This window comes from Hippopotamus amphibius, chromosome 17 (genome assembly GCF_030028045.1).
Source record: "Hippopotamus amphibius kiboko isolate mHipAmp2 chromosome 17, mHipAmp2.hap2, whole genome shotgun sequence".
Classification (NCBI taxonomy): domain Eukaryota; kingdom Metazoa; phylum Chordata; class Mammalia; order Artiodactyla; family Hippopotamidae; genus Hippopotamus; species Hippopotamus amphibius.
This window is the reverse complement of record NC_080202.1, coordinates 11767618-11794439: the sequence shown is the minus strand read 5'-3', so window position 1 is coordinate 11794439 and position 26822 is coordinate 11767618. Positions and strand designations below refer to the sequence as shown.

The following is a 26822-nucleotide window of genomic DNA, read 5'->3' as shown; positions in this document are numbered from 1 at the left end:
GAGGTGCAAGTACGTACCACTGCAGGCGAGCAGGACTATGGCCACTACAGATAGTAGATCATTTAAAAAATCCTTGCCACGTGGCCTTGGGACACAGTTCTGTACTTTTATTTGAACAGCAATAGAGCTAATATTTTCGGAACAGTGATGGACCACACAGAAGGAGGGAGTCGCTCAGGAAACACATGATTCTGGCAGAGCTGGGAACGGGGCCAGGTTCCCCCACCTTCTCGGGGGACCGACCATCATCACCCCCAGACCACTCTGGACAGGGAAGATATTAAGCACAATATAGACAAGGGCTTCAGCATTTGATGGCAAAGGAAGTGTTTTGTTCTAAAAGGTGTTTCCCTGGGATTCTCTGCCTTTCACTCCCAGGAATACAAATTGAAGGAAACAAGGGCATCGCATACGTGCACATAGAGATTTCTCATGTTTGATAAAGTCAGTAAAAACCGGAAAGTGACATCCTTTTGTATTAGGAGATTCAGCTAGGGACAGTGAGGGTTGCATAACTCTCTCTTCCCATGCTTCCAGCAATGCCTTCCACAGTTTGTCCCGTGCAGTCTGGGAAGTGGCCTGGGAGGCAGGCACTGGTGGGGCCAGGCTGCTGAGACAACACTAGCAGCCCCTACCCGCACCCTACCAGCGACAGTGGGGTTTCCAGAGGCTCACAGGGTTGAGAGCACCCTGTGAGTCCCTCACTTCTCCCCTAAAGCAGCAGGATCCTTGATGATCTCAGCATCTTCCGGCTTGAGGGACCCTGTGAAGTACTTCAGGTGAACTTCCTCCGGCTGAGCATCGCGCCTTTCTCGAGTACTTGTATCTCTTAAGAGGGGAACCAGGGCAAAGTTCTTCCAGTTCCTTCCTGCAACTGAAGAATGAAACACTGTTACTGCCTTGGAGGCAGCAAAATGATACCAAACAGTGGTTTGCTGGCATGACCACCCTCCAGATAAAAGGGCCCAGGCAAAACAGTGCTTCCAGAGCACAGGGATGGGTGCCCTTTCCTCTTCCCTCAGCTGCTCGAGGAGCCTCATCTGCTCTGGTGGCTCCAAAATTCCCCTCCTCGACCCTACCCTGACCTGCTCGTGGCCTCAGGAGAGTCCAGTGCCTACTGCTCTTGGCCTCTGCTTCCTCTCTGCCCACACGGAGGGAGAGCCACGCTGGGGCTGCCCCGGGAGCAGCTCCGCACCAGGTCAGTGGCAGGTGATGAACACCAGCCAAAGAATCAGGCTTTGGGGTCCAGGCCCCACCAGGGAATAGCACATTGGGAACAATGCCAAGGGAACCCTGGTGACAATGGGCCTCAAAGTGGGCTCTCATGTGTGGCCTGAAATTCCAGGAAGCCCCTTAGGAGGACCCCATTGTCACCCGCATAGCGATCTCCAGCCCCTCTCTCCCCCCGTGACCTCAGAGAAGTGACAGCCGAGAGGGACAGCTGTACGGGCTCTCCTTCCACTTGCCAGAGCCCTGGTCAGCCAAGCCCTCTGGCTGGCCATCTTGGGTCTGCTTTCTAGAAAACCAGCCTAAATTCACACCTTCTGCCCTCAGGCCACAATTCAGGCCCCTCTGCGGGTGTCCCACACTGGTCACATCTGAAAGGCATCAGGAATGGGGGAGGTTGGGTCCATCGTGACCACCACGGCTGAATTCTCCAGGCCCCGGGGTCCCCCCACCCCCGGCCCACAGGCCGACACTGGCCCGCCCCCTCAACCGCAGCCTGATGCCAAGCACCCGGAGGATGTTTCAGGAAAGGCATAGAAGCAGGAGGGCCCCATGGGGAGACAGGCCAGGTGCTCACTGAAGATGGGATGGATGGTGGGGACACCCAGCCTCAGAGACCGCTCAGCCCAGCTCCAGTTCCTGGGCCCTCAAAGAAGGCATGGGGCTCCCAGCACCCGCTTCCCACAGGCCTGAGGCCAAGACCCCCTCATGTGCCTCCCTAGCTCAGCTCCTGACCACTTTCTGCCCTGCCCTTTCGCTCATGCACTCCCTTACCCCTTCCCGATCACACGTGCTGTGTGGGTGGGGAGAGTTCCTTGTTATCTGAATAAGACAGGAGTTTCCACTGTTACCAAGCTGTATAGGAAAGCAAATTCCTCAGGAAATACTCCCTAGTTAATCACATGTGTGAAACCAGGGAACCTCTAACCATCTCCCAGCCCCACCCCAAGTAACATGAGTGTGTGTGTATCCCTGCCACTGGGTCGATGTCTTTATTAATAGCACAGTGAATGAGCAATGCTATAAACAGCCAAAAATGTCATGCAAACACAACGCAGCTCAACTGCAAGATGAAACAGCAAATCTCGCAAAAGGTATGTGGTTTCCTAAAGTCAGTAAGAGCAACGTCGGAAAACTACTCAGATCACAAGCAAAACCACCTTTGAATGGCTCTGTGGTGAAGCTGCACCAGTTAACAACTGAAAAAAAAGATAATCAATAATTATTATGACATGACACAGGGAGTGCTTCTAATGAAACTTGTGGGGAAAGTATAGGACTGCAGGAGGCCCTTGGGAAAACTGATGAGGCCCTTGAGTCGTTTTCCAAAAGTAAAATCCTCAATAAAATAGATTTCCACTTCCAGCTCTGATGGGGTATCCAGTACTGGGCTAGCCATCCCGCTGTAAACAAAAATAAAACTGGACAAAATACACGCAGCAAACGTCTTCAGGCATAAGACAACAGACTGAGAAGCTGCAATTGCAGCTTGAGAGGTGAAATTCACAAGGTGAGCCCTGTGAACAGCCGAACGCGTTGCTTAGGGACAAGCTCTCAGATGATGGCGCGGTGAGCTGGAGTCTGAGCAGAGTGTGGCAGTGCCTCTGAGCTAAGGAAGAAGGAGGCAGAGTTTCGAGCAGCCAAAGCACCTAGATTCCACGCAACAGGGGCAGGAGAAGAGGAAGAAAGCTGCGGGGGTGGAGGTCCAGAAGTCTTTGGGGGTGGGTTCCTCCCAAGTTCTTGGCTGAGAGCTGGGCTGTACTTGCACAGGCTTCTCAGACAGTGGCTGCTATGGGGTCGAAAGTGGGACAGAGACACCAGAAGCTGAGCAGTACTAAGGGCTAGTAGAGAGCCAGCCCAGACAGTGGAGAGACCTTCTTACCACCCTTTTTCTACTCTGAGGATCAGGCTAAAATACCAGAAATGCCCTACTTACCCTACGTGCACTACAGTAAGATCTACTCAAGACCCACCCTAAAAAAGCCTAAAACCAAGTCCTGACAAGATCCACAGTGAAAACAGTTTGGAGGTTGAGTTCCACAAGTCTGATGGGATTGGAAAATACGGTGGCATTTCCACACATCTACCATAATAAAGGTTAAAACTAAGCCTACACAAGTTCAAGGTGATTCATCAGTAACTGAACTGCCAACTAGAGCAAAAATTCAATCAAAAGTCTGTGCAACATATTATTACAATGCCCAGTATACAATTGTAATTACAAGTTACTAGACATACAAGAAACAGGGAAATGTGACTCACAGTCAGGAAAAAACCTGTGAATAGAAACTGACCCCAGGATGGCCCAAATGTTGGATTTAGCAGATTTAGTAGGTGAAGAAGCAAAAGCACCTATTATAAATATGTTCAGAGAACCAAAAGACAACATAATCTTAATGAAGAAACAGCTAAGGAATTTCAGGGGGAAAATGGAAACTATTAAAAAAACAAAACAAAACAAAACAAAAGAACCAAATAGAAACTCCATAACCAAATAGCATAATACTTGAAATGTAATATTCATTGGATGGGCTTAATAGAAATTTGGAGCTGACCAAGGAAAGTGTTGATGAATTTGGAGACAGATCAATAGAAATTATCAAATTTGAGGGACTTTCCTGGTGGCACAGTGGTTAAGAATCCGCCTGCCAATGCAGGGGACACGGGTTCAATCCCTGGTCCAGGAAGATTCCACATGCTGCAGAGCAACTAAGCCCATGCAACACAACTACTGAGCCCATGTGCCACAACTACTGAAGCCTGCGGGCCTAGAGCCTGTGCTCCACAACAAGAGAAGTAACTGCAATGAGAAGCCCATGCAGCACAAAAAAGAGCAGACCCTGCTCATCTGTCCCAGCTAGAGAAAGCCCGTCTACACAGCAATGAACACTCAACACCATCAAAAAACAAATTAATTAATTTTTTTAAAAATGGGCTTCTCGGACTTCCTAGGTGGTGCAGTGGGTAAGAGTCCGCCTGTCAATGCAGGGGACACGGGTTCGATCCCTGCCCCAGGAAGATACCACATGCCACGGAGCGGCTGAGCCCATGCGCCACAACTATTGAGCCTGCGCTCTAGAGCCGTGAGCCACAACTATTGAGCCCATGTGCCGCAACTACTGAAGCCCATGTGCCTGGAGCCCATGCTCTGCAACAAGAGAGGCCACCTCAATGAGAGGCCCGTGCACCACAGGGAAGAGTAGCCCCCACTCGCCGCAACTAGAGAAAGCCCGTGTGCAGCAACGAAGACCCAACACAGCCAATAAAATAAATAAATAAATAAAATTTATTAAAAAAAAAGAATCTTTAAAAAAAAAAATGGGCTTCTCTATGAAGCAATATCAAATATAAAACATGCAGTGTCATGTTAACAGGCAAGTTTGCCTAAAAAATCATGTCCTTTCCCTCAACGAGCCAAAAAAAAAAGAAACTATCAACACTTGATTCATTCTTCATTCATTTAAGAATTAGCAACATTAACTCATATATATGGGATCTAAAAAAAAAAAATGGTACTGACGAACCCAGTGACAGGGCAAGAATAAGGATGCAGATGCAGAGAATGGACTGGAGGACACAGGGTTGGAGGGGCAGGGGCGAAGGGGAAGCTGAGACGACATGAAAGAATAGCATAGACATATATACACTACCAACTGTAAAATAGATAGCTAGTGGGAAGTTGCTGTATAACAAAGGGGGATCAACTCGATGATGGGTGATGCCTTAGAGGGCTAGGATAGGTAGGGTGGGAGGGAGTCGCGGGAGGGAGGGGACGTGGGGATATACATATAAATACAGCTGATTCACTTTGATGTACCTCAAAAAAAAAACTCTAAAGGGGAGAACACCCCAGCTAAGAGCCACATTACATGGATCTATTGAATATCTACGATGTGCCAGAGTTTTACATGTGTTATTTCAACTAATCCACAATATATATTGTATTAAATCCTCAAAACAAAAAACAAATAAAAAATGGTAGGAAGCTACAGCTACAAAACTCTTAAAAAAAAAACACAAGGGACAATCTTCCTGATACTGGATTTGACACTGATTTCTTGGCTATGACAGCAGAAGAACAGACGACAAAAGAAAATAATAGATAGACTGGGCTTCATCAAAATAAAAGCTATTGTACACCAAAGGGCAACTCACAGAGGAGGAGAAAATATTGACAAATCATATATCTGATAAAGAATTAATATCCAGAAGAAACAAAGAACTCCTATAACTCAACAATTTAAAAAAATGTAATAGGCAAAGGGCTCAAAGAAGCTTTTCTCCAAGGAATATCTATAAATGGCAAATAAGCACATGAAAAGATGTTCAAAATCATTAGTCAGAATGGAAATGTGAATCCATGAGATACTACCTCACATCTATTAGGATGCCTACAGTCAAAACAAAACCAGGCAATAACAAGCGTAGGTGAGGATGTGGAAACCTGGTCCATTGCTGGTGGGAATGTAAAGTGACTCGGCTGCTTTGGAAAACAGTTTGGCAGTTCCTCAAAAAAGGTAAACATAGAATTACCACATGATCCAGCAATTCCACTACCACCCAAAATACTAGAAAGCAGGGAATCAAAAAGAATCTCGTGAAAACATCCTAATGTCAGTGAACAGATGAATGGCTAGATAAAATATGATATATACATACAATGGAGCATTATTGAATCAGACACAAAAGGACATATACTGTGTGATTCCTCTTATATGAAGTACCTTGAATAGGGCACTTCATGAAGACAGAAAGTTGAATAGAGGTTACCAGGGGCTGGGAAGAGGGTGAAATGGAGGTAATTGTTGAATGGGTACAGGGTTCTGTTGGGAATAATGAAAACGTTTGGAAATAGATAAGGATGGTGCTTACACAGCACCATGGGTATAATTAATAGCACCAAACTGTACACTTTTTAAAAAATGGTGAAAATGGCAAATGTCATGTGATGTTTGTTGTACCATAATTTTTTTAAAAAGAGAAAAACAAAGACTTAGGGCAGGGTTGCAATTATAACTCAAAATGTGTTCAGTATAAGACTAGGTTAGCCTCATTTTTAAGTAAATGTCTTCCATTGGACCCCTCATTCCACGTCTACTGGTAAAATGTTTACTGTGAACCATGAAAGGACTTTTTTCAGGAAGTGATTTTCCGCAGGGCTCCGCTGTTTAGGGTGTACCTTTGCTCCTCCCCCTCTTCCCTCCTCTGCCTGCCTGGCTATCAGGCCAGGGGAGAGTTCCTGTGTGTGTCCCTAAGCCTCACGGAGCTGAGGGCAGATGCTGGGTGTGAGGACCGGGGCGGAGGAGACGGGGCAGCCCGCAGGGAGGCGGGATGTGGGCTGACGGCTTCCTCCGGGGCACTGACCACCAGGTGTGCTGGCAGAGCCAGCGGGCAAGGGCACGTGGAGCAGGGGGTGGTGCAGGGGCACGGGAGAGCAGGGGAGCGCCCGTGACTGAGTGTGTGGGTGGCTGACACCTGGGGATGCTCCAGGGCTGGGGGACCCCGAGGTTTCACTTGCCCGCCTTCCCCTCACCTCGGCCTGACCGCAGGGAGAAGCTCAGGGTGCGCTTGATGCCCTCACAGTTGCCCGGGTCTTCATTGATGATGCCCACGTTGGTGTTCCAGGTGGTCCAGTTCACCTCGTCCACCCTGCAGGAGGAGGAGGTGGGGGAGCAGGGAGCTGGCGGTCCCCGGCCAGTTTCCCAGCCCCGCAGGCCAAGCCCACAGACCAGGATCCACAGACACAGCTGGTAAGGGGATGGCCCAGACGGGCCTGCCTTTTGTTTTTGTTCTGTTTCTGTTTTTGTTTTGGCCACACCACGCAGCGTATGGGATCTTAGTTCCCTGACCAGGGATCGAACCGAGCCCTCAGCAGGGAGAGCGCGGAGTCCTAACCACTGCACCTCCAGGGAATTCCGGTGGGGGGCCTGCCTTTTGCACACCACCCCTGAAGATGTGTTCTTGGACCACACCATGGGGCCCAGAGACTTTAAAGATTGGATTCCTGGTTCTGACCCTGATCGCTAGGTGACCCCTTCTGGGCACCTCATTTTCCAGTATTTCATGTCTGGGTCCCACCATCTGTGATCTATGGTGGGGCCCCTGTGCCCACAGTCAAAGCCTAGGGCAGCCCCTGGACCTACAGCTGCTTGGGAGAGGATGGCTTAGGCGCCCACTGCTGACTCCAGGTGAGCCCCCCATACCATGCTGAGCCCTGGAAAGACCCCTGTCCCCGCAGCTGGCTCCGGGTGAATCTCCATGCCCAAACGTGAGCCCTGAGACAGGCCTCTGTCCCCACAGCTGGCTCTGGGTCTGTCCCAATAGCCATAGCTGAGCCCTTGAGTTCCCCCAAGCTTTGATTCCTGCCTGGGAATTACCTGAAACACCACCTGTAGTCGTCCTTGCCATCAGGGGTGTACCCCACCTGTAGCAGCTTGCCTGAGCGAAAGGCCTTCCTCATACACTTAAGGAAGCTCTTCTCCGTGTCCAGGATGGTGATGGCTCTCTGCAGGAACATACAAAAGGCAGAGGGGCAGAGGGCTCATCCAGGAGCCACCCCGGCTGCCGGTGCCGCCTGCCAAGTTCAGCGTCTGCAGGGTCCCTCCCTGTCCCTGGGTCTCTGAGCTGGACCTTCAGTACCGTCTGCACCAGGCTGGTTCCCACAGCTGGTGGGTGCACTCTCCACGGATGGAGCTCAGACCTGCATAGGCACTGCTGGTGCTTGCCAGGTCTGGGCAGGGCAGTCGGGAGTGAGAGGGAATATGCCAGCCCCAGACCCTCCCCTGAGGAGATTACAAAGGGGCAACATAGTGTAGTGGTTAAGAGCAGAGCCTTGGGGGTGAGACTGCCTGGGCTGAGTCCTGGCTGGGCTACTGACTAGTTGCCTTGGACACAGATACCTAACTTCTCTAGGCCTCGTGCCTTCATCCAAAATAGGGGATAGTGAGCGTTTTCTCTTGGTAGCATTGCTGTAGGATTAAAGAGAGCACGTAGGGTTGGGGTGGGATGAATTGGGAGATTGGGATTGCCATATATACATTACTAATAAGAAAAAAAATGTCAAATTGTACACTTTAAATATATACAGTTTATTGTATGTCAAAAAAATAAAATTTAATTTAAAAAAATTGACAATATTAAAAAAAGAGAGAGAGCATGTAATTAAAACATTTAGAACAGTACCTGGCCTAGAGCCAGTGCTACTTAATAAGAACAGTGCTTTTATTATTAATGGGGAAGGCAGATATGGACCAGGTGGCTCGTAAATGCAGCTGTCAGGGCCCATCCCATATTAGCTGCTCCCCGAGTCTGGTGTCTGGTGCCCACCCGAGACCGAGTTCCTCTGCAACAGGCACCCCGTGGCGGGGAACCCTCTGTCTCCTCCCCCTGCGGATCCCCCAGCCCACAGTGGATACAGTGTCTACGAACTCCAGCTGGTGACCCTGGCCAGGGACCCCTGTGGGAGGAGCCAGAGGGAGCCCACCGAGGGAGATGCTGCTGCCTGAGCCCCTGGCCCCGCTGGGCTTTCTGCCCCCTCCCCAAAGCATGCAGGGGCCCGTGCGCCCGGCTGTGTTGAGCAGCAGCCAGAGCAGCCAACCCCCTGGTGCCGCGCACACCCCGCCAAGCAACCCACCTGCAGCTTCCAGATGTTCTTGCTCTCCTGTGAGATCTTGTTAACTGTCTCACCCATGAGGGCGATGAGCATGTTGAGTAGGAGGATGTAAGTGAGAATCACATAGGCCAGTAACAGGATGACAAAGACAGCCTTGAAGTCATAGTTCTCGGTGAACTCCAGGTCACCCATGCCGATGGTGAACTTGAACAGCTCCAGACACGTGGAGTACAGGCTGTTGTAGGAGCTGTCGGATGGCCTGCAGCCAGAACCTCGCCGCCTGTGCAACGCCGACTCAGCCAACACAGAGTCATTCTTCCCATCCTCAATCAGTGTCACCACCGCTATAGGGCATGGGGAACATGCGGCTGGATGGAAGCCAAGACCCCAGGCCCCCCAGCATGCACACCCACGACCTCAGGATGCGTCTGCAGCAGGAACTCTGGCTTGGCTATGTGGCTCCTTTGTTGATTTTTTTTTTTTTTTTTCAAAAAAGCACTCCCCTTCAAAACTATCAGTTTGTCATAATATACTGTTTTATTAAAAGAAAAATATATTATCATCTGCTAGGGGAAAATGCTAAAATAAGTATACAAATCTAGATGCACAGTGTGATACAGCCACATTTGTGCAGTGCACAACCTGCCTAACCTTACATGTCAGCCCTGGTTCCACAGCTACTTTCTCAGTCACACCCTGTCTGCTTGTACCCCTTAGAGGGTAGCCCAGAGCCAACCCATTTCAGAACCATGGGGGCTAAGCAGCTGAGAGCAGAATGGCTTCCTGCTGCATTCTGCACTCTTCTTTAGGAGATATACTCCCGGTTCCTGAGAGCGTCTGTAGCATTTGTGCCCCATGGTTAATGCATATCTGTTATCTGTTAACCCCCTTTGGCCTAATCCCTTCCTGTGGCTACTGATATGCAGGGCCTTCAGACCAAGTGCCAGAGCCCACACCAATCCCTATCAGATCACTTCCACTCAAAGCTGCCCATCACTCGCAGACAGGATACCATGTGGACCATGTAACAGTAGGACTAAGATGAGGATCCAAGCAGGACTCGGTTGCTCAAAAAATGATGTGATGTGTCCCAAGGGCACAGGAGGCAGCTTGAAGGGACTCCTAATGACCACGTCTCAGCGAATTTGAGCATGAAAATAAATGATGATCGTAAGGAGTTATAACCCATTAAACAAAGTGAGAATCCACACACACACACACACACACACACACACAAATGAATCGATGAGCCCTACTGATGTAAATACATAACTCAGTGTGGGAGAATGGAAACCCCTTCCATCACGTGGTTGTAAGGAAAGCTCTTCCTGACAATAGAATGCCAGCTGAGAAACGTACAAGGAAGGATAAGTTAGAAAATTATCATGTGGCAACCATCACAGGATCAGGTGATTCAGGTGACAATCACTGGTGGCTGCTAAAACAATTTGGTGAACCTCTGATGAGAAACAGGACATTTACACAGTCTCAAAGCATCTCCTCACAAATTCCTTATCAATTACAAAGGAAAAGATAATAACTTGACAATGGAAAAATCTGGTAGACCTACCAAAACCAAGTAACTAGAGGGAATGTAAATTGGTGCAGCTACTATGGAACACAGTACAGAGGTTCCTTAAAAAACTAAACATAAAGCTACCATGTGATCTAGGAATCCTACTCCTGGGCATATAATCTGGAAAAAAACAAAAGTTCTAATTCAAAAAGATATACGTACTCCAATGTTCATAGCATCACTATGTACAACAGCCAAGACACGGAGGCAACCTAAGTGTCCATCGACAGGTGAATGGATAAAGAAGATGTGGCATGTATACACGATGGAATATTACTCAGCATTAAAAAGAATGAAATATTGCCATTTGCAGCAACATGGATGTACCTAGAGAATATCACACTAAGTGAAGTAAGTCAGACAGAGAAAGACAAATATTATATGATATCACTTATATGTGGAATCTAAAAAATAATACTAATGAATGTATATGCAAAACAAACAGACTCAGAGACGTAGAAAACAAGCTTGTGGTTACCGAAGGGGAAAGGGATGAAGAGAGGGATAAATTAGGAGTATGGGATTAACAAATACAAACTACTGTGCATAAAATAGATAAGTAACAAGGATATACTGTATAGCATAGGGAACTATATTCAATATTTTGAAACAAACGATAATGGAAAAGAATCTGAAAAAGTATACATATATGTGTGTAACTGGATCACTTTGCTATACACCTGAAACTAACACAATATTGTAAATCAACTATACCTCAATTAAAAAAAGAAAACCCCACAGTGTTAACATTACCAGAAATGGGACAGACAGATATCGTGGGACTCTGGACATAAGGAAGACACACATTACTTCCTTGATATTCTGACCAAAAATGTATATCTGAACCTAATTGTGAGGAAATGTCAGCCATACCCAAACTGAGACATTGTAAAAACTGGCCTTTACTCAATAAAAAATGCTAAGATCACAAAACAGAAAAAAGATTAAGGAACTGCTCCACATTGAAGGAAACTAAACAGGCTTGACAAGTGAATGTAATGCGTGATCTGGGATTTTCATTTCTGTAAAAGACATTATTAGGACAATTGGTGAAATTTGAATAAGACTAGAATTGTAGCTAATAGTCCTGTATTGATATCAATTTCCTGATTTTGATCATTATGCTGTGTTTATATAAGAGAATGTTCTTGTTTTTAGGAAATACACACTAAACTGTTTAGCAGTAGAGGACTGATCATGTCTGCAATTCACTGTTTTTTCAATTATGGTGTAGTGTGTGTGTGTGCGCGCGTGTGTGTGTAGCAGGGAGAGGAAGTGATTTTTTAAATGTGGTAAAATTGGGGGAATCTGGGTAAAGACTATAGAGAAGTTGTTTGTACTACTCTTGTGACTTTTCTGAAATAACATCAAAATGTTAAAAATTTTTAATTGAGCCAAAATGCAGCTCTACTACAGGCAAGCAGCACTTCATACCTCTAAAATGACTTAAATTCTTTTATGAATCAATCTCCAGGTTCTCCTACTATTTCAGTGCGTCTGTTGTCCATCTGCTCTGTAACCTGCAGACACACACCCCAGAGGGCCCCTCGCCACCCCGCCCCGAAGGTCCTCTGCAAGCTGAGGTCAGAGAGAGCCCCGGCCCGCCACCAGCCCTGACCAAGCCTGTTACCTGTGGAAAACCCAAACAAGAAAACGAGGTAAACAAACATGAAGCGACACAGGTCTCTCAGGATCATCTGCAGGAGAGAGCAGACTTGTCAGAACCAAATCGAGGCCCAGGAGGGGCCGAGGGAAGGGCCAGGACCCTGTCGGCCCTGGGGGTTCATCTTGGGCCCAAGTGGAATCAGAGGACAGACAGGTAGGTTTGGTCGCGTGGTTTTCAGCTCTGGTGTCATGAGGGAGTCACCACAGCTCCCTACCATGGGAGAGGGGGGCCTGCTAGGTGGGGAGGTCAAGTTTCAGGGGAGCTTCCAAACCTAGGTCAAGGCCAGATTGCCTGCTGGTTGGGGAATTCTCTAGGAAAGTGGGTCATAAAGCAACACCTCCCCAGACAACGCAGAGAGGATGGATGGGGTTTGTGGGACCAGGCCCCACACACCCAGGAGGTAAACAGGCTCTGCGGAGAACCCCTCGGGCATGGGCACCCACCTTCTCGATCATGACGGCATAGATGCCCATCTGCTGGAAGCCGCGGGTGTAGTAGAGCATGTTGGTCCAGCCCATGGCCAGGGAGAACACCATGGAGGCCACGTACTCCTTGCAGTGGCAGAAGTACAGCACGACGGTCGCCAGCATGAACAGCGATTGCATGAAGCTGAGGGGGTAGGGACAGCAAGCCCTGTCTGTGGGCGCCAGGAGGCCTGGCACCCTCACAGACGAGCCCCCAGATGCCTGGACCTCCCCTCAGAGGCACAGACCCAGGCCGCGGGCGAGCTGGGGGTGGCCGTCCCACCTCCTTTAGCCCATGAGCCTCAGTGGGAGCAATGTCACCCCCAAGAGCAAAAATCAGTTGCGATGGGGGAAGGGGGGGCGTGTGCAAATCTTAGTCTCTTTCCACACAAAGCGCAGATATAAATACAGCACATAATCAGGTATACATTGTATTTGCAGAAAGAGATTTTATGGGACGGGCAATTGGAAAAAAAAATCTAAAAAGGCAATAATGAATAAAGGCTGATAAACATGGCTTTAGCCCCAACAGCCTCCCTGCCTAGTCCCTGGGAACAATAGCCGCACGGACAACAGAGAAGGCTGTGCTCTCCTGAGAAAACCACAGGTAGAGTCTGCTGGTCACACCCTCAAACTCAGGAGCAGGGCCAGGGAAGATGTCCTTTTGTTCCTTAGTCTGCTGGGGGCTGCCCAAGTCGGAGCCCTGGACAGGCTGGACAATCCCATGGTCATCATCCTATGACGATCCTATGACAGGGTCTGCTCAGTGGTCCCTTTTCTACTTACCTACCCCAAGTCTCCTTGTTCATCACGGCCTCCTCCCAGAAGTGCCCCCCCCCCCGCCCCCTGTAGATGACACTGGAGACCACACTGACCACCTGACCTCCCATTTGTGTGCAAGAACCCAGCAAAAAGCCACCGCTGTGCTGATGTGAACATATTGCACACTAGTGTCCCTAAACTGGCTCATTAATTGGAGTTCTGCTGCAAAGAAAAACTATTCCTCAGCATCTGGAGACTCTTGGCCAAAACAAGAACTGATACCAGCTGACATAGGAATTTTGGAAGCTGGGAAGTAGTGGACAAACGGAAAATGACCTAGCAGACCTAAGAAAGCCAAATCCGAATCCATAGTGGGGAGACCTGAGAATCAACTCGTTTACTGAGGGAGCCTCGAAAGGCGTAGGCACCTCTGGAGGGGAGGTGAAGAGACCTGACATGAGAGAGAGTTGAGGTGTTGTCTCTGGAGGAGGTAAAACAGAGGGTGGTGCAGTGGTTAAGAATCTGCCTGCCCACTCAGGAGATACAGGTTCGATCCCTGGTCCAGGAAGATCCATGTGCCATGCAGCAACTAACCCCGTGTGCCACAACTACTGAGCCCACATGCCACAGCTACTGAAGCCCACGCACCTAGAGCCCATGCTTAGCAGCAAGAGAGGCCGCAATGAGAAGCCACCGCAATGAGAAGCCCACGCACCACAACGAAGAATAGCCCCCGCTTACTGCAACTAGAGAAAGCCCATGTGCCACAACGAAGACCCAATGCAGCCAATTAATTAATTAATTAATTAAAAAAACAAAAAAACAGAGCATCCTTGGACCCAGTTTCGTCAAACACCCATGAAAGCAGTGGTGTTTTAGCACAAACAGGAGATTATGTGATTTCTATACGTGACATTACATAAAGCCCTCTTCTCCACTCAGCTCTCAGAAAGCTGGCAGCTAGACTTCTTCTCTTTGAATAGAAGATTGAAATGCTGCAACAGATTGACTTTGGACATTCTCCAATAAATTGTTTATCTAGATCAGACTAAAATGCAGCCCATTCACACATTAAGAGCTTCCAACCACCTATTCAGTCCTCCGCTCTTAATCATGAGCAGACATCAAAGATTTCCAAATATTGTGAGAATGGCCTCTAACATGAAAGAGAGAACAAAACAAGCAAATGGGAAACAGCAATTTGGAGAAATCAAAAGCTACACAAAAAGAAAAAAATTACCAAAAACTAAATAACCATAGAGAGACAAAAGAAGATATTGCATCCATGAAACAAGAATAACTGCTATAAAAGAGGAAAATAGAATTTTTAAAAAACAGCACTTAGAATTAAAAACATGGTATCAAAAATAACGAACTCCCTGGTGGCGCAGTGGTTAAGAATCTGCCTGCCAATGCAGGGGACACAGGTTCAATCCCTGGTCCGGGAAGATCCCACATGCTGCAGAGCAACTAAGCCCGTGAGCCACAACTACTGAGCCTACGTGTCGCAACTACCGAAGCCCGCATGCCAAGAGGCCCTGCTCCGCAACAAGAGAAGCCATCGCAACGAGAAGCCTGTGCACCGCAATGAAGAGTAGTCCCCACTCGCCACAGCTAGAGAAAGCGCATGAGGAGCAACAAAGACCCAATGCAGCCAATACATGCATACATACATACATACATTTATTTAAAAAATAATAATAAACACAATAGAAAAACTGGAAATTAAATTTGATTTGAACCTCCCAGAAAGAAGAGCCAAAGAGACAGAACACAAGGGAGAAAATGTAAGAAATAGTTCAGGATTAGGTCAGGAGGGTCAATATCAAATCACAGGAGTTCCAGAAGAGATCAAGAAATAATTCAAGAAAATATATAAAAAAATAAAGGACATAAATTTATAGATTGAAAGAGCCCACTAAGTACCCAGAACATTGGATAAAAAACAAATCTGCATCAAGAAACATCAAGTTTCCAAACACTAGGGAAGAACAGAAGACACTAGAGGCTTACAAAGAGAAAAACCAAAACAGGTCTTAAAAGAGGATTCAGAATCAGAATGGCTTTGGACTTGTCACCTTTAATACTGCAAGCAAAGAAAAAACTGGAGAAATATCTTCAGAATTTCAAAGAATCTTATACCCAACCTCACTATCAATCAAACGTGAAGCTATAGTAGAAATATTTTCAGATGTGCCAGATTTAAAAGAAATTCCCTAGCACCTGGAGCATACCTGGCACAGAGTGGACCCTCAGTATTTACTCACCCAACAAACATTTGCTGGGTGCCTTCCATCATTCATTCAACATGTTTGTGAAGCCCTACTGTGTTCCAGGCCCAGCGTATGTGAGAGAATAAGTGAGAACCAGCTGATTGCTGTAACTCCAGATCTCATGGCTAAAAGATGCTATCTGCTACAGAGGCATAAGAGTCAGTATCACTTACAAAAGCATCTCACTGTAGCTGTCCACAAACAAGGTCTTCAGTGATGGCCGCCTCTGCAGGAAATACTGAATCTGCAGGTAAACAGAGTAAGATCCCAGGAAAGGTTAAATGGTGAGCGCCCAGAATGCTTCCTAAACACCGCCACGATGGACCACGGGAGTGCATCAAAGCAAAGATAAAGAAGACAGTGCAACAGCGGAGGTCAGGCTACTGGGGTGATGTCATGTACTCAGTCAGGAAGATATTTTTAAATAGAGTGGAATTACAACTATGCCTAGAAGCAAAGATGGGAAGGAAAATCACCAACGTGTGATCAATTGCTGTGCTTGAATGATGGGATTGGGTGATTTTTTTTTTTCTTCTTTCTAATTTGTGCTTTTTCTTCCTAATTTTCTAAAAGAAGTTTGAATTACAGTAAAAATTCTTTAACCAGCCTCCACCGAACTAACTCACCAGTTAAACCAGTGCTCTCCACTCCCTGAAAACGTTCTGACTGTTGCCCACAGTGAATGCTCCTCTCCAGGACACCCACACGCTCTGCACCCTCCCGCTGGTTGATCCTGTTTGCCAAGAATGCTGTTTGCTGGCTGTACTTGCTACTGCAGCTTTGTACTTTACTACAATATAAACTATGAGTGTGAAAATACAGATAGTTGTTTCTGTGAAGACAGAGTCCAGTGATTTGGAAAGACTCCTTAAAGGTGATTTACTAAAAAAATAAATAAATAAAAATAGGGTGTAGCTTAGATCAAAAAGATTAAGGGGAAAAAAATCACAATAATCTCAAATTCTGCATTAAGATCCCGTTGTACATGCAACAGGGGTCCCACATATATAAGAAGAATGGCCAAGGAATATGCATGTTTGAGTTTTTTAGTTAAAATAAAATGGTTCCAGTATACATACAGATTTCTTTCATTATTCTGAGTTTTAATGAGCTGTTTCAATTAATAAAACAACAACCAGTCATGATCCTGTCTCTAAAGAGGCTTCCACTCTACCTCTGTAATTAACTATTACACGCAGTGGAGGGCCCTGACTGCCTGTCTTCAAGCATGACTGCCCTGGGTCTCCGAAGACCCACTGAGCAAACCTGCACCCCCATAGCCATGAACGCCTAATGCCTTCACCTGTGCATCTCCAAGTTCCTCAAGCACAACCGTTACGTGACTGATGAATTCAAAAGTGGGTGAGCACAGAGTGACTCTCTCGACTTTTTGGTTTGGTGATAGTGGAAACTCACTGTGTGGGAAGGAATGCTTACCCCTCTCAAAAAAAAGTAGATTCCCCCTGCTACAGAAAGAATCTCTCCGGTGACTCGGAAATAGTCCCCAACAGTGTGTTTCAGCTTAAAGGGAGGCTGCAAAGGGTAGAGGAGTTAGTGGTCCCATTCACTCATTCATTCCTTCAACAAACATTTACCTCGTACAAAGCCCTGTGGTTAAGACCCACCCCTTCGGGAGAGGCTTAGCCTCCATCAGGAGAGAGAGACACAAAGACATTGCACAATTACGGGGACACCTGCAAGGAGGCCCCTCCGTGGAACGTGATTTCTAAAGTGGCAGCTTCCAAGTGCTAAGAGGTGCATCCTTACTACCGTGCCGTCTGCTGGACCGTGTCCTAGCCTGGAGCTCTGCTTGGCTAGGAGGAAGTGGTGGCATAGGTGGAGGCACCTTTACAGACCCAATGCCGTTTGCTTCCTACTCTTTCTACAGCCTGTGGTGAACCCCTGTTTTCCCAGGACTGTCAAGGTTTCCTACAGATGGTAGAGGGAGAGACATCTCTCTGTCTCTCTGTCTCTCTCTCTCTCACACACCTACACACACGCACATGTGTGTCATCCTTGTGTTTTAGCCGCAGTTTTCTAGAGTGGGTTTCCTTTCAGCCTATCATCCATGTTTCATAAGCACTAGTTCCCTAGCTCATCTCATCAGCACATTTCTCTTTTCTCTTAAAATAAAATCACTAGATGGCCTTAACAGGTGTATAGAAATCAGGTTTCACCTAACTAGGAAGTTGAGTTTTTCAACCAAATTTGCAAGCAAGACACCTTAGAAATAAAGGCAGCAAGTTAAGTGCTTGGATATTGAATGGAAAGGACTCAGTTCAGAAACTTGATGGAGTCCGAAGTGCCTAATAGCAGAAAAAGTCTGGTCTTAAGTTGATTTGATACACGGCCCAGGGCCTGACTTAGAGGATGTGCTCCAAGTACGTGTCTGGGAACAAATATACGCAAGTGAGTGAACAGAAGTGGGCCGGCGAGAGGGCTGGCAAGGTGCTCAAGGCCTAGGCCACCCAGGACCCTGAAGACATCCAGCCCAGCGGAGAGCTGCTTCTGGCACCCTATTCCTTCATCCTTTCCAACCTAGTACTCCCCCTCTGCAATCAGGGACCTCAATGACCACAGGCTCAGCTTCTCAGAACCAAAAGGCTACAGGTGGGGCAGAGAACGGGGTGGGGGGCATAATTCCACCAGGAGAGGAAGGATTGAGCACAGGGACTTAAGATCTCCAGGTGACCCTCCCATCTCTCCAGGACTGGGCTTGGGCCCGGGGTCTTGGGGTCCTATAGGAACGCCCACCCCCTCCCCTCCTCCCCTCTGGGGCCCCAGCATCCGACACACCCGGCCTTCCACAGGCCTGTAATAGGCGACTGTGGTGAAGATGATCATATACAAGCAGTAGACGAAGAAGTTGAAGTAGAAGATGCGCTTGACGAATCTGTCCCACTTGTCCTGCAGGAGGCGGTTCAGCGGCTCCACCAAGAGCATGTCGTGGCGATTCTAAGGGGAGCAAAGAGAGGTGAGGCTCCCTGCCAGCAGGACCCACCTCGCAGGCCCCCATCAGCCCCAGAGGCTCCCCACCCCACTCTCAACATGACCTCGCCCTCGGCCCGGGCAGCAGCAGAGGGTCACAGGTCTGGACCAGCGGGCTCCCCACGTGGCCCACCCTCCGAGCCTCAGTGCCCCTGTTGTAGAGTGAACAAGGGGTGAAATGGACTCGTGATCCGAAGAGCCCCTGACACTCAAGAGCTCCCCAGTGCCGCCCGACATTCTATGCCCATTCTCTCTAATAACTCTCTCCGAGAGCCTCTGTCCTTGCTAGTCCCACAATATCGGGAAGTGGCTCTGGGAGGGGCCTCTGAATTCTTTAAATCTCCCACTTCCAGCCCTGGGTCAGACAAGCTATCCAGGTGGGAGTGGCAATTACCTACACATGAGACTGAAGGGGACTAGGAAGGCTTTCCTGCCATGGGTGGACCCAGTGCCTGGAATACCATCACTGCAAGTATTGCTTTGGGGCCAAAGTCTCACACCCAGGAGCTCCCTGTTAAAGTTCAAGTATTCCTAGGATGTAGATGAGCCAGAATTGAGTCTTCCTAGCCTTTTTGGGCCATTGAGCCCAACTCTGGCCCAAGCCTGGGCTCCCCAGTGAGGTCCCTGTTCAATGTCTTCTTGAATACCTTTGGGGATGGGAAGCTCTCTGCTGCCCCAAGAAGCCTGTTGGAAAGATCTACCCTCTGGAGTAACATTGGTCTTCTCTGCTTTCCACCTGTGGTCCCAGCTCTGCCTCAGGGACCCAGGACTGCATTCCAGCCCTTGAAAGCCTCCAGAGATTTGCAGATGGCAGCTGTGGCCCCAGAGCCCTCTCCTCTCTAGGCCAAACAACACAGTGCTTTTTGAGGTCGTTTCCTACCTGGGCCAGCCCTCTGGGAACACTGGGATTCTGAGTCAGAGGCCTGAATTCAGGATGGCAGCCCAGGTGGGGGCTGACAGGACAGAACAGGCCTCTCCCTCCCCTGGATTCTGCCCCTGTAAATGCAGCCTCTGCCCTTTGAGACGTCATGGTAGCCCTGCATCACCAACAGCACAGACTGCACCCCTCAAAGTCAACCTCAGGGCCTAGAGCATCTATCACCTTAGAAGAGGACGGTGACGATGGCAGGACAAACGTTTCATTAAGTGGCATCGAGACCCTCATTTAGAAACAAGATAATTAAGTAAAACGCCTATCTCACACCTACGCAAAAATCAATTCTTGATCAGTTTAAAAGCCAAACATAAAATATGCTCAAAAAAGCTAAATATAAGTATTGGAGGATGTGTGTGTCATCTTGAAGTGGAAAAGGCTTTCAAAGCAAGACACAAGTCCGAAAGCTATGAAAGAAAACGGCTAACCTATTTGGCCCTCAAAATGAAAACCTTTTATAAGCGAATGATGCAAATGAAGGTTGCAAGAGACTAGGAGAAAATAAAATGTCTGAAACGTACGATAGAGAAAGTACCGATTCATTTCATAACGAGAGCCTCTACACACTAAGGGTGAGGCAAACAGTCCAGCAGAAGAGATGGCAAAGGACAACAGAACAGGAAATCTACCAAAGAAGCATGACCGGTCGGAAACGCGTGAAAAAATTCTCAACCTCACAGTAATCAAGAAAACAAGAATTAAGACATCAATGAGATACCGCCTGGATTCCATGGACTTAAACTAGGTTGAAAAAAAAGATTGATAATACCCAGGTTGGCAAGGACATGGGTATATATGTGTGTCCGCTGGTGGTGAGCAAGTACATTCATGCAATCTTTTGGAGGACATAGTTTCTGACTTAGCAATTCCGTTCCGGGTATCCTTCAGAGAAAAATTCTCAAACCCATGCCAAGTGGGCTGTAGCACTGTAGTAGAAAAAAAAAAAAAAAAAAAAACCCTGGAAATAACTCAAATGTCCTTCTATGGGTATTTACTCCCCATGCCTACTATGGAATACTTGCAGTAATCTTTTTTAATAAAGCAGACCGATATAAATATATCGGTCTAATATAAAACTATCTACAGGGAATTCCTTGGTGGCCCAGTAGTTAGGACTCAGGGTTTCCAGTGCAGCGGGCCCAGGTCTGATCTCTGGTAAGGGAAGATCCCACAAGCCAAGCACTGCAGCCAAAATAAATAATAAAAAAATAAATTTTAATTTAAAAAGTTAAAACTATCTATATGACATGCCACTAAGTGAAAAACACGGTTGTTCTGTACTATATATAATACAATCCCATTTATATAAACAAAATGAAGCTACCTGTTTTTATATGGTATGAAAGGATTTTTTTTTGTCTGTGTACATTTGAAATATTTAAGTTTTATGGGAATATTATCATATATGGACTGTATGATGTGGGAAGACATTCGGTGGGAATGAATGGGGAGGTGAGGCTGCGGGGTGTAGGCCCCGGGTAGCAGGTTTCCACTGATGCGAGGACACGCAGAGCCAGACCAGGGGCTGGGGTGGGGAGTGGGGTGCAGTGAGACCCAAAGCCCCTGGCTGGGCCCCAGCCCCGGCCCACTCACAGGGGTCTCGCTGCTGCTGTAGGCGATCACCTCCAGCACTGAGTTCTTCTCGCAGGTGTCAATGTAGGACAGGTCATACAGTGAGGAGTGCACAGGCCCATAGGCCCACTCGGTGAACTTCCTGGACAGGTGCCTGCACTCGGGCTCCTGGATCTCCCTCTGGAGAATATAGGCCAAGACCTGCCCCAGGGATACAAGAGCCTGTTAGAGACCAGGCTGGGGCCCTGCACAGGCTGCAACCCCACCAGGCCACCAGCTCTGCTCCAAGAATAACTCTGCTTCCCAGCCCATTGGAGACCCCGCCCAAGCCCCAGGAGAGCCCCCACTCCATCTAGCAGCCTCCTGACCACCATCAAGATCAACCTTCCCACTGTCTCAGACCCCAACTGCAGCCACATTGGACTCATCACCTGATCACACCTGGCCCCCCAGTTCTCCCATCTCACAGTGAAGGACTGCAGTGGTGCATTCTAGAAAACCTCAAGCCAGAAGGAAATAAACAAAGAAAATCCAAGAAATAAAACCAAGGGTATAAAGCCAGGCTTCTCATCCTAAGAGACTCAGTATCGGGCAGGGACAAGCTCTCAGGATCCTCTGGTACAGAGAAGCCCCCTCCCCTCCAATTCCCAACTGCCCAGCCCCACCTTCAGCCTTCCATGGCCTGACCTCACCCACAGGCTTGGGCCTGCCCTGCCCCATGAGGACCCCAGATCACCCAAAAGTCCTGTCTTCCATGAAACATCACCAACAGCTTCTCTTCCCATTCCACCCTCAGCTCAAACCACCCCCATCCCCAGGCTCCAGCATCTCACCCCTACCCAGTGTCCTGTGGGTGATGCTCAGAGTGGCAAATCAGAAGCAGCCACATGTGCCCTGCTGGGTTCTGCCCAGCGTCTCACAATTCCCGTGGCTTATTCTAATGCCGCCTGCCCCACCCCTACAGGCTGGTGTGGCAGCACCAGGGCTCTGCACAGTGGCGATGCCAGAAGCTTAGTAAGACAGGCAGCCGCCTCCCACAGCATCCACAGCATGACACCCCTGCCCTACCCCGATCTTCCCGCTCTTGGCGGCCAGAGCCAGCGGCGTCAGCCCCTTCTTGTTGGTGAGCTCCTCCAGCTTCAGCATCGGGTGCAGTTTGGCCCCCAGGATCAGAATCTCATTGTACATGCTCGTCACAAACTTGGTGTTGTCGGCCGTGTTGTCAGCCACCTCCACCAGCGCGTGCAGCACCGTGTTGCCCACCGAGTCCCTGGCGCTGATGTCGGCCGGCTGCCAGGAGTTCTGCAGCAGGAACTTCACGATGCCCAGCTGGTTGGTGCACGCAGCCAGGGAGAGGGGCAGCTCGCCTGCGGCCAACACAGGCACGTGGTGGGCCTCCCCGGAAAGAGTCTCGCTTGGCCCTTGCCCCACCCGACCTCCAGTTCCCGCTGTCTCCACCCCAAACCTCCCCTTAGCAATCATCGAAAAGTCAACTGTGGGACTCCCCTGGTGGCGCAGTGGTTAAGAATCCGCCTGCCAATGCAGGGGACACGGGTTGGATCCCTGGGCTGGAAAGATCCCACATGCCGCAGAGCAACTAAGCCTGTGAGCCACAACCACTGAAGCCCACGCACCTAGAGCAGCAAGAGAAGCCACCACAACGAGAAGCCCGCACACAGCAATGAAGAGCAGCCCCCACTTGCCACAACTAGGGAAAGCCCGTGCGCAGCAACGAAGACCCATCGCAGCCAAAAATCAATAAATAAAGAAATAAGAATTTTTTTTAAAATCTTAAAAAAAAAAAAGGTCAAGTGTCTACCACCTGGTCTCCCTACCAAAGTAGAAGCCAGGCCTCCCTTTGGTTTTCTTAAAGAAGTCCCCGTTGGCCGCAGCCTGGACTTGGGCCCCGTTCTCCACCAGGAGGGTCACCAGTGCCATGTTCCGCCTCTCGATGGCAATGTGCAGAGCCGTCTGGCCTGTGGAGGACGCATGCTGTTGGCTTTGCACTCGTAGCCCTGCGGGGGTGCCCGGACAGGTGCTGTGGGAGGGCCTGGGAAGAATGTGCAGGATGACCCCGCCACCAGAAGAGGCCAGGAACCCCCAAAGGAACCCAGGGAGTCCCTCAGACAGGAGTAGAGACCCCCAGGAACAGGGAACACCAGCCTGGGAGCTGGAGTAATCAAAACTGCTCAAGTGCAAGGAGACCAAGCTGGTTGGTGGCAAGGCAGTGCCTTCCCCCCAACCCACCCATCCCCCAGGACGAGGAGGTCCTGACTCAGTGGCTGTGACAGGGAGGAAGGGGCTCAGAGGCTTGCCCGGGCGTGACGGTGCCCTCCTGGCTCCAGGCGAGCTTGTGGGCAGAGCGGTGCCAGCCTGGCCCTCCTCACCCTTGTAGTAGCTGTCCGTGTAGCTGGCGTTCACGAGCTCCTTCAGGCTGTCCGTCTGCCGGGCAATCTCCAGGAGCAGCGGGATGGTGTCGTTCTGCCCATCGTGCAGGTTGAGCATGGCTTTCAGCAGACAGGTCTTCCCTGTCTCCGGGTCTGCAAGACAAAGTGAGGGTCAGAGCGGGCACCACGGCGGGGCCCCTCCCTGAACCCGGTGGCCTCGGGGCCACCTTTGAACTCGCTGTCCATGAGATGCTTCTTGCTCTTCTGCAGAAAGAGCAGCAGGCTCTCCAGCTCCTCGCAGTTATTCTGAGCGACGGCCTCAAAGATCTTCTTGCGATCATAGAGCTTGAGGTTCTCGGCAGGAACAGAGTCCTGGGACGACTGCCTATGGACCAGAAAACACCTTCGTCTCATATGCCGGTCCTGGCCCTGAGGCCTTCAGAGCTTGTCAGGGAGCAGGACTAAACCTCGAGGAAAACCGAAGGGGGAAAAGCATGATACAAAACCCACCCCTCCGTCCAGGCTGTTAACGGGGAACGTCGGGACACATGTGCCCCCATTTTGTCCCCACCCTGTCTGTAGGCATCATCTAGAAAGTCTTTGCAGCCAGTGCTTCCTCCAACACCCAGGCCACTCACTTCTCAGCCTGCTCAGAGGCTGGGCTAGCCTGAAGGGGCTTGGGGGCAAGGGTTTGGCTGGCCCCTGCTAAGTGAAAGAGCATCTTCACAGGGCCACAGAAGGCAGCCAGCCCTGTCAGTCCCTGTCCTGCCTTGGAGGAGGTGGGAGGCCTGGTGGACTCTCACGGGGGCTGTTTTGTACTCTGTCTAAAAGCATCCTGCCCTTGAGCTTCTCGACTTGACGTCTATATGACTGGGGCTCGTGAACACTCTCAGCCTGGACCCGGAGATGAGCCGGCAGCCAGGATCCGCACATACGCCAGCATGAGTGGCCACATGTCCTGGAGGTCCTATGAGTACAGACGCTGGACCAGGTGACCTCTGGAGGCCCTTCAGCTCCCCAGCTCTGTACTTTCATCCCATAAACTTGAATATCACATGGTGTCTCCCTGGCTGGGGCCTTAGCCAGCTGGGCCAGTTAGGCTCCTGGGGGAGAGGGAGGCTGAGCTCCAATGCAGCTTACCTGGCACAGGTGGGGCCATCCACAGCCCTCTGGATGATGACAATAGGGCTGACTGTGATGGCCGGGCAGGACGCCAGCTGGCCTTCCTCATAAGAGCAGTCCATGAGGGACGCGTCCTCGGAGTCACCCTTTCCAAAGAACCGGCTGCGGCTCTTGGCTGTGGGGAAGCTGTGGGGCTTGGCTGAAGCTGGCCTGGAGTTAGAGTCTCCATCTAGGGGGTCTGGGCGGGAGTCCTCTTGAGGCAGGTCCTGAGACTCGCGTGAGTCTGAGCGCCCCCATTTCTTCATCCTGCCAGATCCGCTGGGGCCCAAGAGGTGGCCTGTGGGCAGCCACCAAGATCAGGTTCATTCCCAGCTAGAGGACTGCACGACCCCAGCCCCTACTGCCCTTGTAGCAAAGGCCCCTGTGAAGCAGGACACCCCAGAAGTCCAACAGCTCCTGCCCCCAGCCTTCCAAAAAGGAAGGTTTCAGGGGTGTTGTACCTCCCTCCCCAGTGGCCCAGGGGGAAGCAGGCCTAGCAGTCCCATGGCCGTCAGCCACCAGGGACGGAGGAGCCCCCAGCTTGGAGAGGATGGGTGGATCACTTCCCTTCTCTGGGCCTCAGTTGTGTTGTCAGCAGAATGGGGACGATAACCCCTGCTCTGCCTCCCTGCAAGATCAGAACAAAGGAAACAGGAGCAGAGGCTGTCGCTGGCTGTGCATTCAGGGAGGAACTCAGTGATGAGGAAGGCTCAGCCCCAAAGAGCTGAGCAGTCTGTATCCCCGGGAACAGCCAGTGCCCTGGCTGGCAGAGACCGACACTCACGCTCCACACTGCACGTCCCCGCCACCAGCCACACGCTCGCCTGCCTTTGCTCTTCCACCCTGGCTGCTGCGACTGTTGCGTTTCTAGGGGATTTTTTGCACTTGTCATTTTTGTGACATTAGTATATGGCAAGCATCCCAGCCCTGAACTTGTAGACTTTCAGTGGTTCGGGGTTGGTGGGCCTTCTAGGCCTGAATACCTGGAGTTACACTGGCAGCTAGTGCCAGCACCTGTGGCTGTAAACTTGTGTTGACATCGTTTTCCACTCCCTCCCTAACCTCTTCTCTTACTCTTCCCTTCCCAGCTGGGTGCGTCACTCCCTGGTACCCAGCGCTGTCCCACATCTCAGGGACCTTGGCCTCCACAGTGCCTCCACGTGGGGTACTTTTTCCTCCTTCTCCACTTGTCCAAACCCCACCATCACCCAGATGCCACCTCCCCACTGATGTCACTTCCTCCACGCCCCCCAATCCCTGCACTGATCACCCTCCCTGCCACCCCCAGAGGGGCCCAGCTCGTTTCTTCCATCCTCACAGCCCTCCTAGCATCGTCCACCGTGCAGTCTAGCAATTCCTATCCACCACTATTTTTCTCTTCCTGCCCTGTGAACTCCTCCTGGGCAGGGAGCTTGCCTGATCCATCTCTTTACTAAAAAAAGCTGTGCTGGGAAATGAACGAGATCAGATACAGACCCTTCTAGCTCCCACAGGAAGTTAGAGAGATTCATGTTCCGGCCATTGCTGGGTTCCAGAAAACAGAGACTGAAGGAAATGGGAGGCTTCTCAAGCCTACGTGTTCAAGTGAAAGTTCAGGCAGTGAAAACTCAAAAGGACGTGGCTGGGCTGTGGCAATAAACTGGCTATGATCTGATGCCCAGATACACATGGGGAAAAAAGGCAGCCTCACCATTTCACACCCTGTGAACAGGACAGACACTGACTGCCGGCTCATTTCCCCTCCTGCCTGTTGTTCTGCATTCAGGAGCGCCTGAGTGTTTCTCTGATTCATCCATCAGGTGGAAACCCTGCTGCAGGAAGTATGCCCGGCCACAGAAACCCCGACTTCCAACCAACACCCATGTGTGCATCCCATCACTCAACACCCATCCATTGACCCTACTGGGTGCTCAGCCCAGTGCTGGTGGCATGGAGAGGATTGAGACCCTTTCTGAGACAGAAACCAGGTGCTGCCTGGGGCAGGGGAACCACAGCAGGGCCCAGGGTGCTGAAGGCGGCTTCACAGAGAAGGTGACAGATGAGCTGGGCCCGGAAATGGAACAAGGCCGGGCTGGGACTAGGGTAGAGGATGGGGACCCCAGAGTAAGCTCATGAAGAGGAAGCCAGTGGGGTCAGAACCAGATGGCTGTCAGCCTTGAATGCCAAGGATGAGGACATTATTGCCCAGATGGCAGGAAGC

The 26822-nt window shown here is 49.8% G+C and overlaps 1 protein-coding gene across 1 annotated transcript; it reads right to left on the bottom strand.

The window, feature by feature from the left end:
* Window positions 1-24903, bottom strand: TRPV1 (transient receptor potential cation channel subfamily V member 1). Its single transcript, XM_057715640.1, has 15 exons — window positions 24602-24903; window positions 23689-23846; window positions 23462-23614; window positions 22910-23050; window positions 22143-22441; window positions 21096-21275; window positions 18377-18535; window positions 17018-17113; window positions 15754-15824; window positions 12525-12690; window positions 12046-12112; window positions 8861-9183; window positions 7605-7732; window positions 6761-6876; window positions 1-874 (listed from the first exon to the last, which is right to left on the bottom strand). Exons 1-15 carry the CDS (start codon window positions 24886-24888, stop codon window positions 702-704), a joined length of 2517 nt encoding a protein of 838 aa, XP_057571623.1. The 5' UTR covers window positions 24889-24903; the 3' UTR covers window positions 1-701.
* Window positions 24904-26822: the final 1919 nt, after the last annotated feature.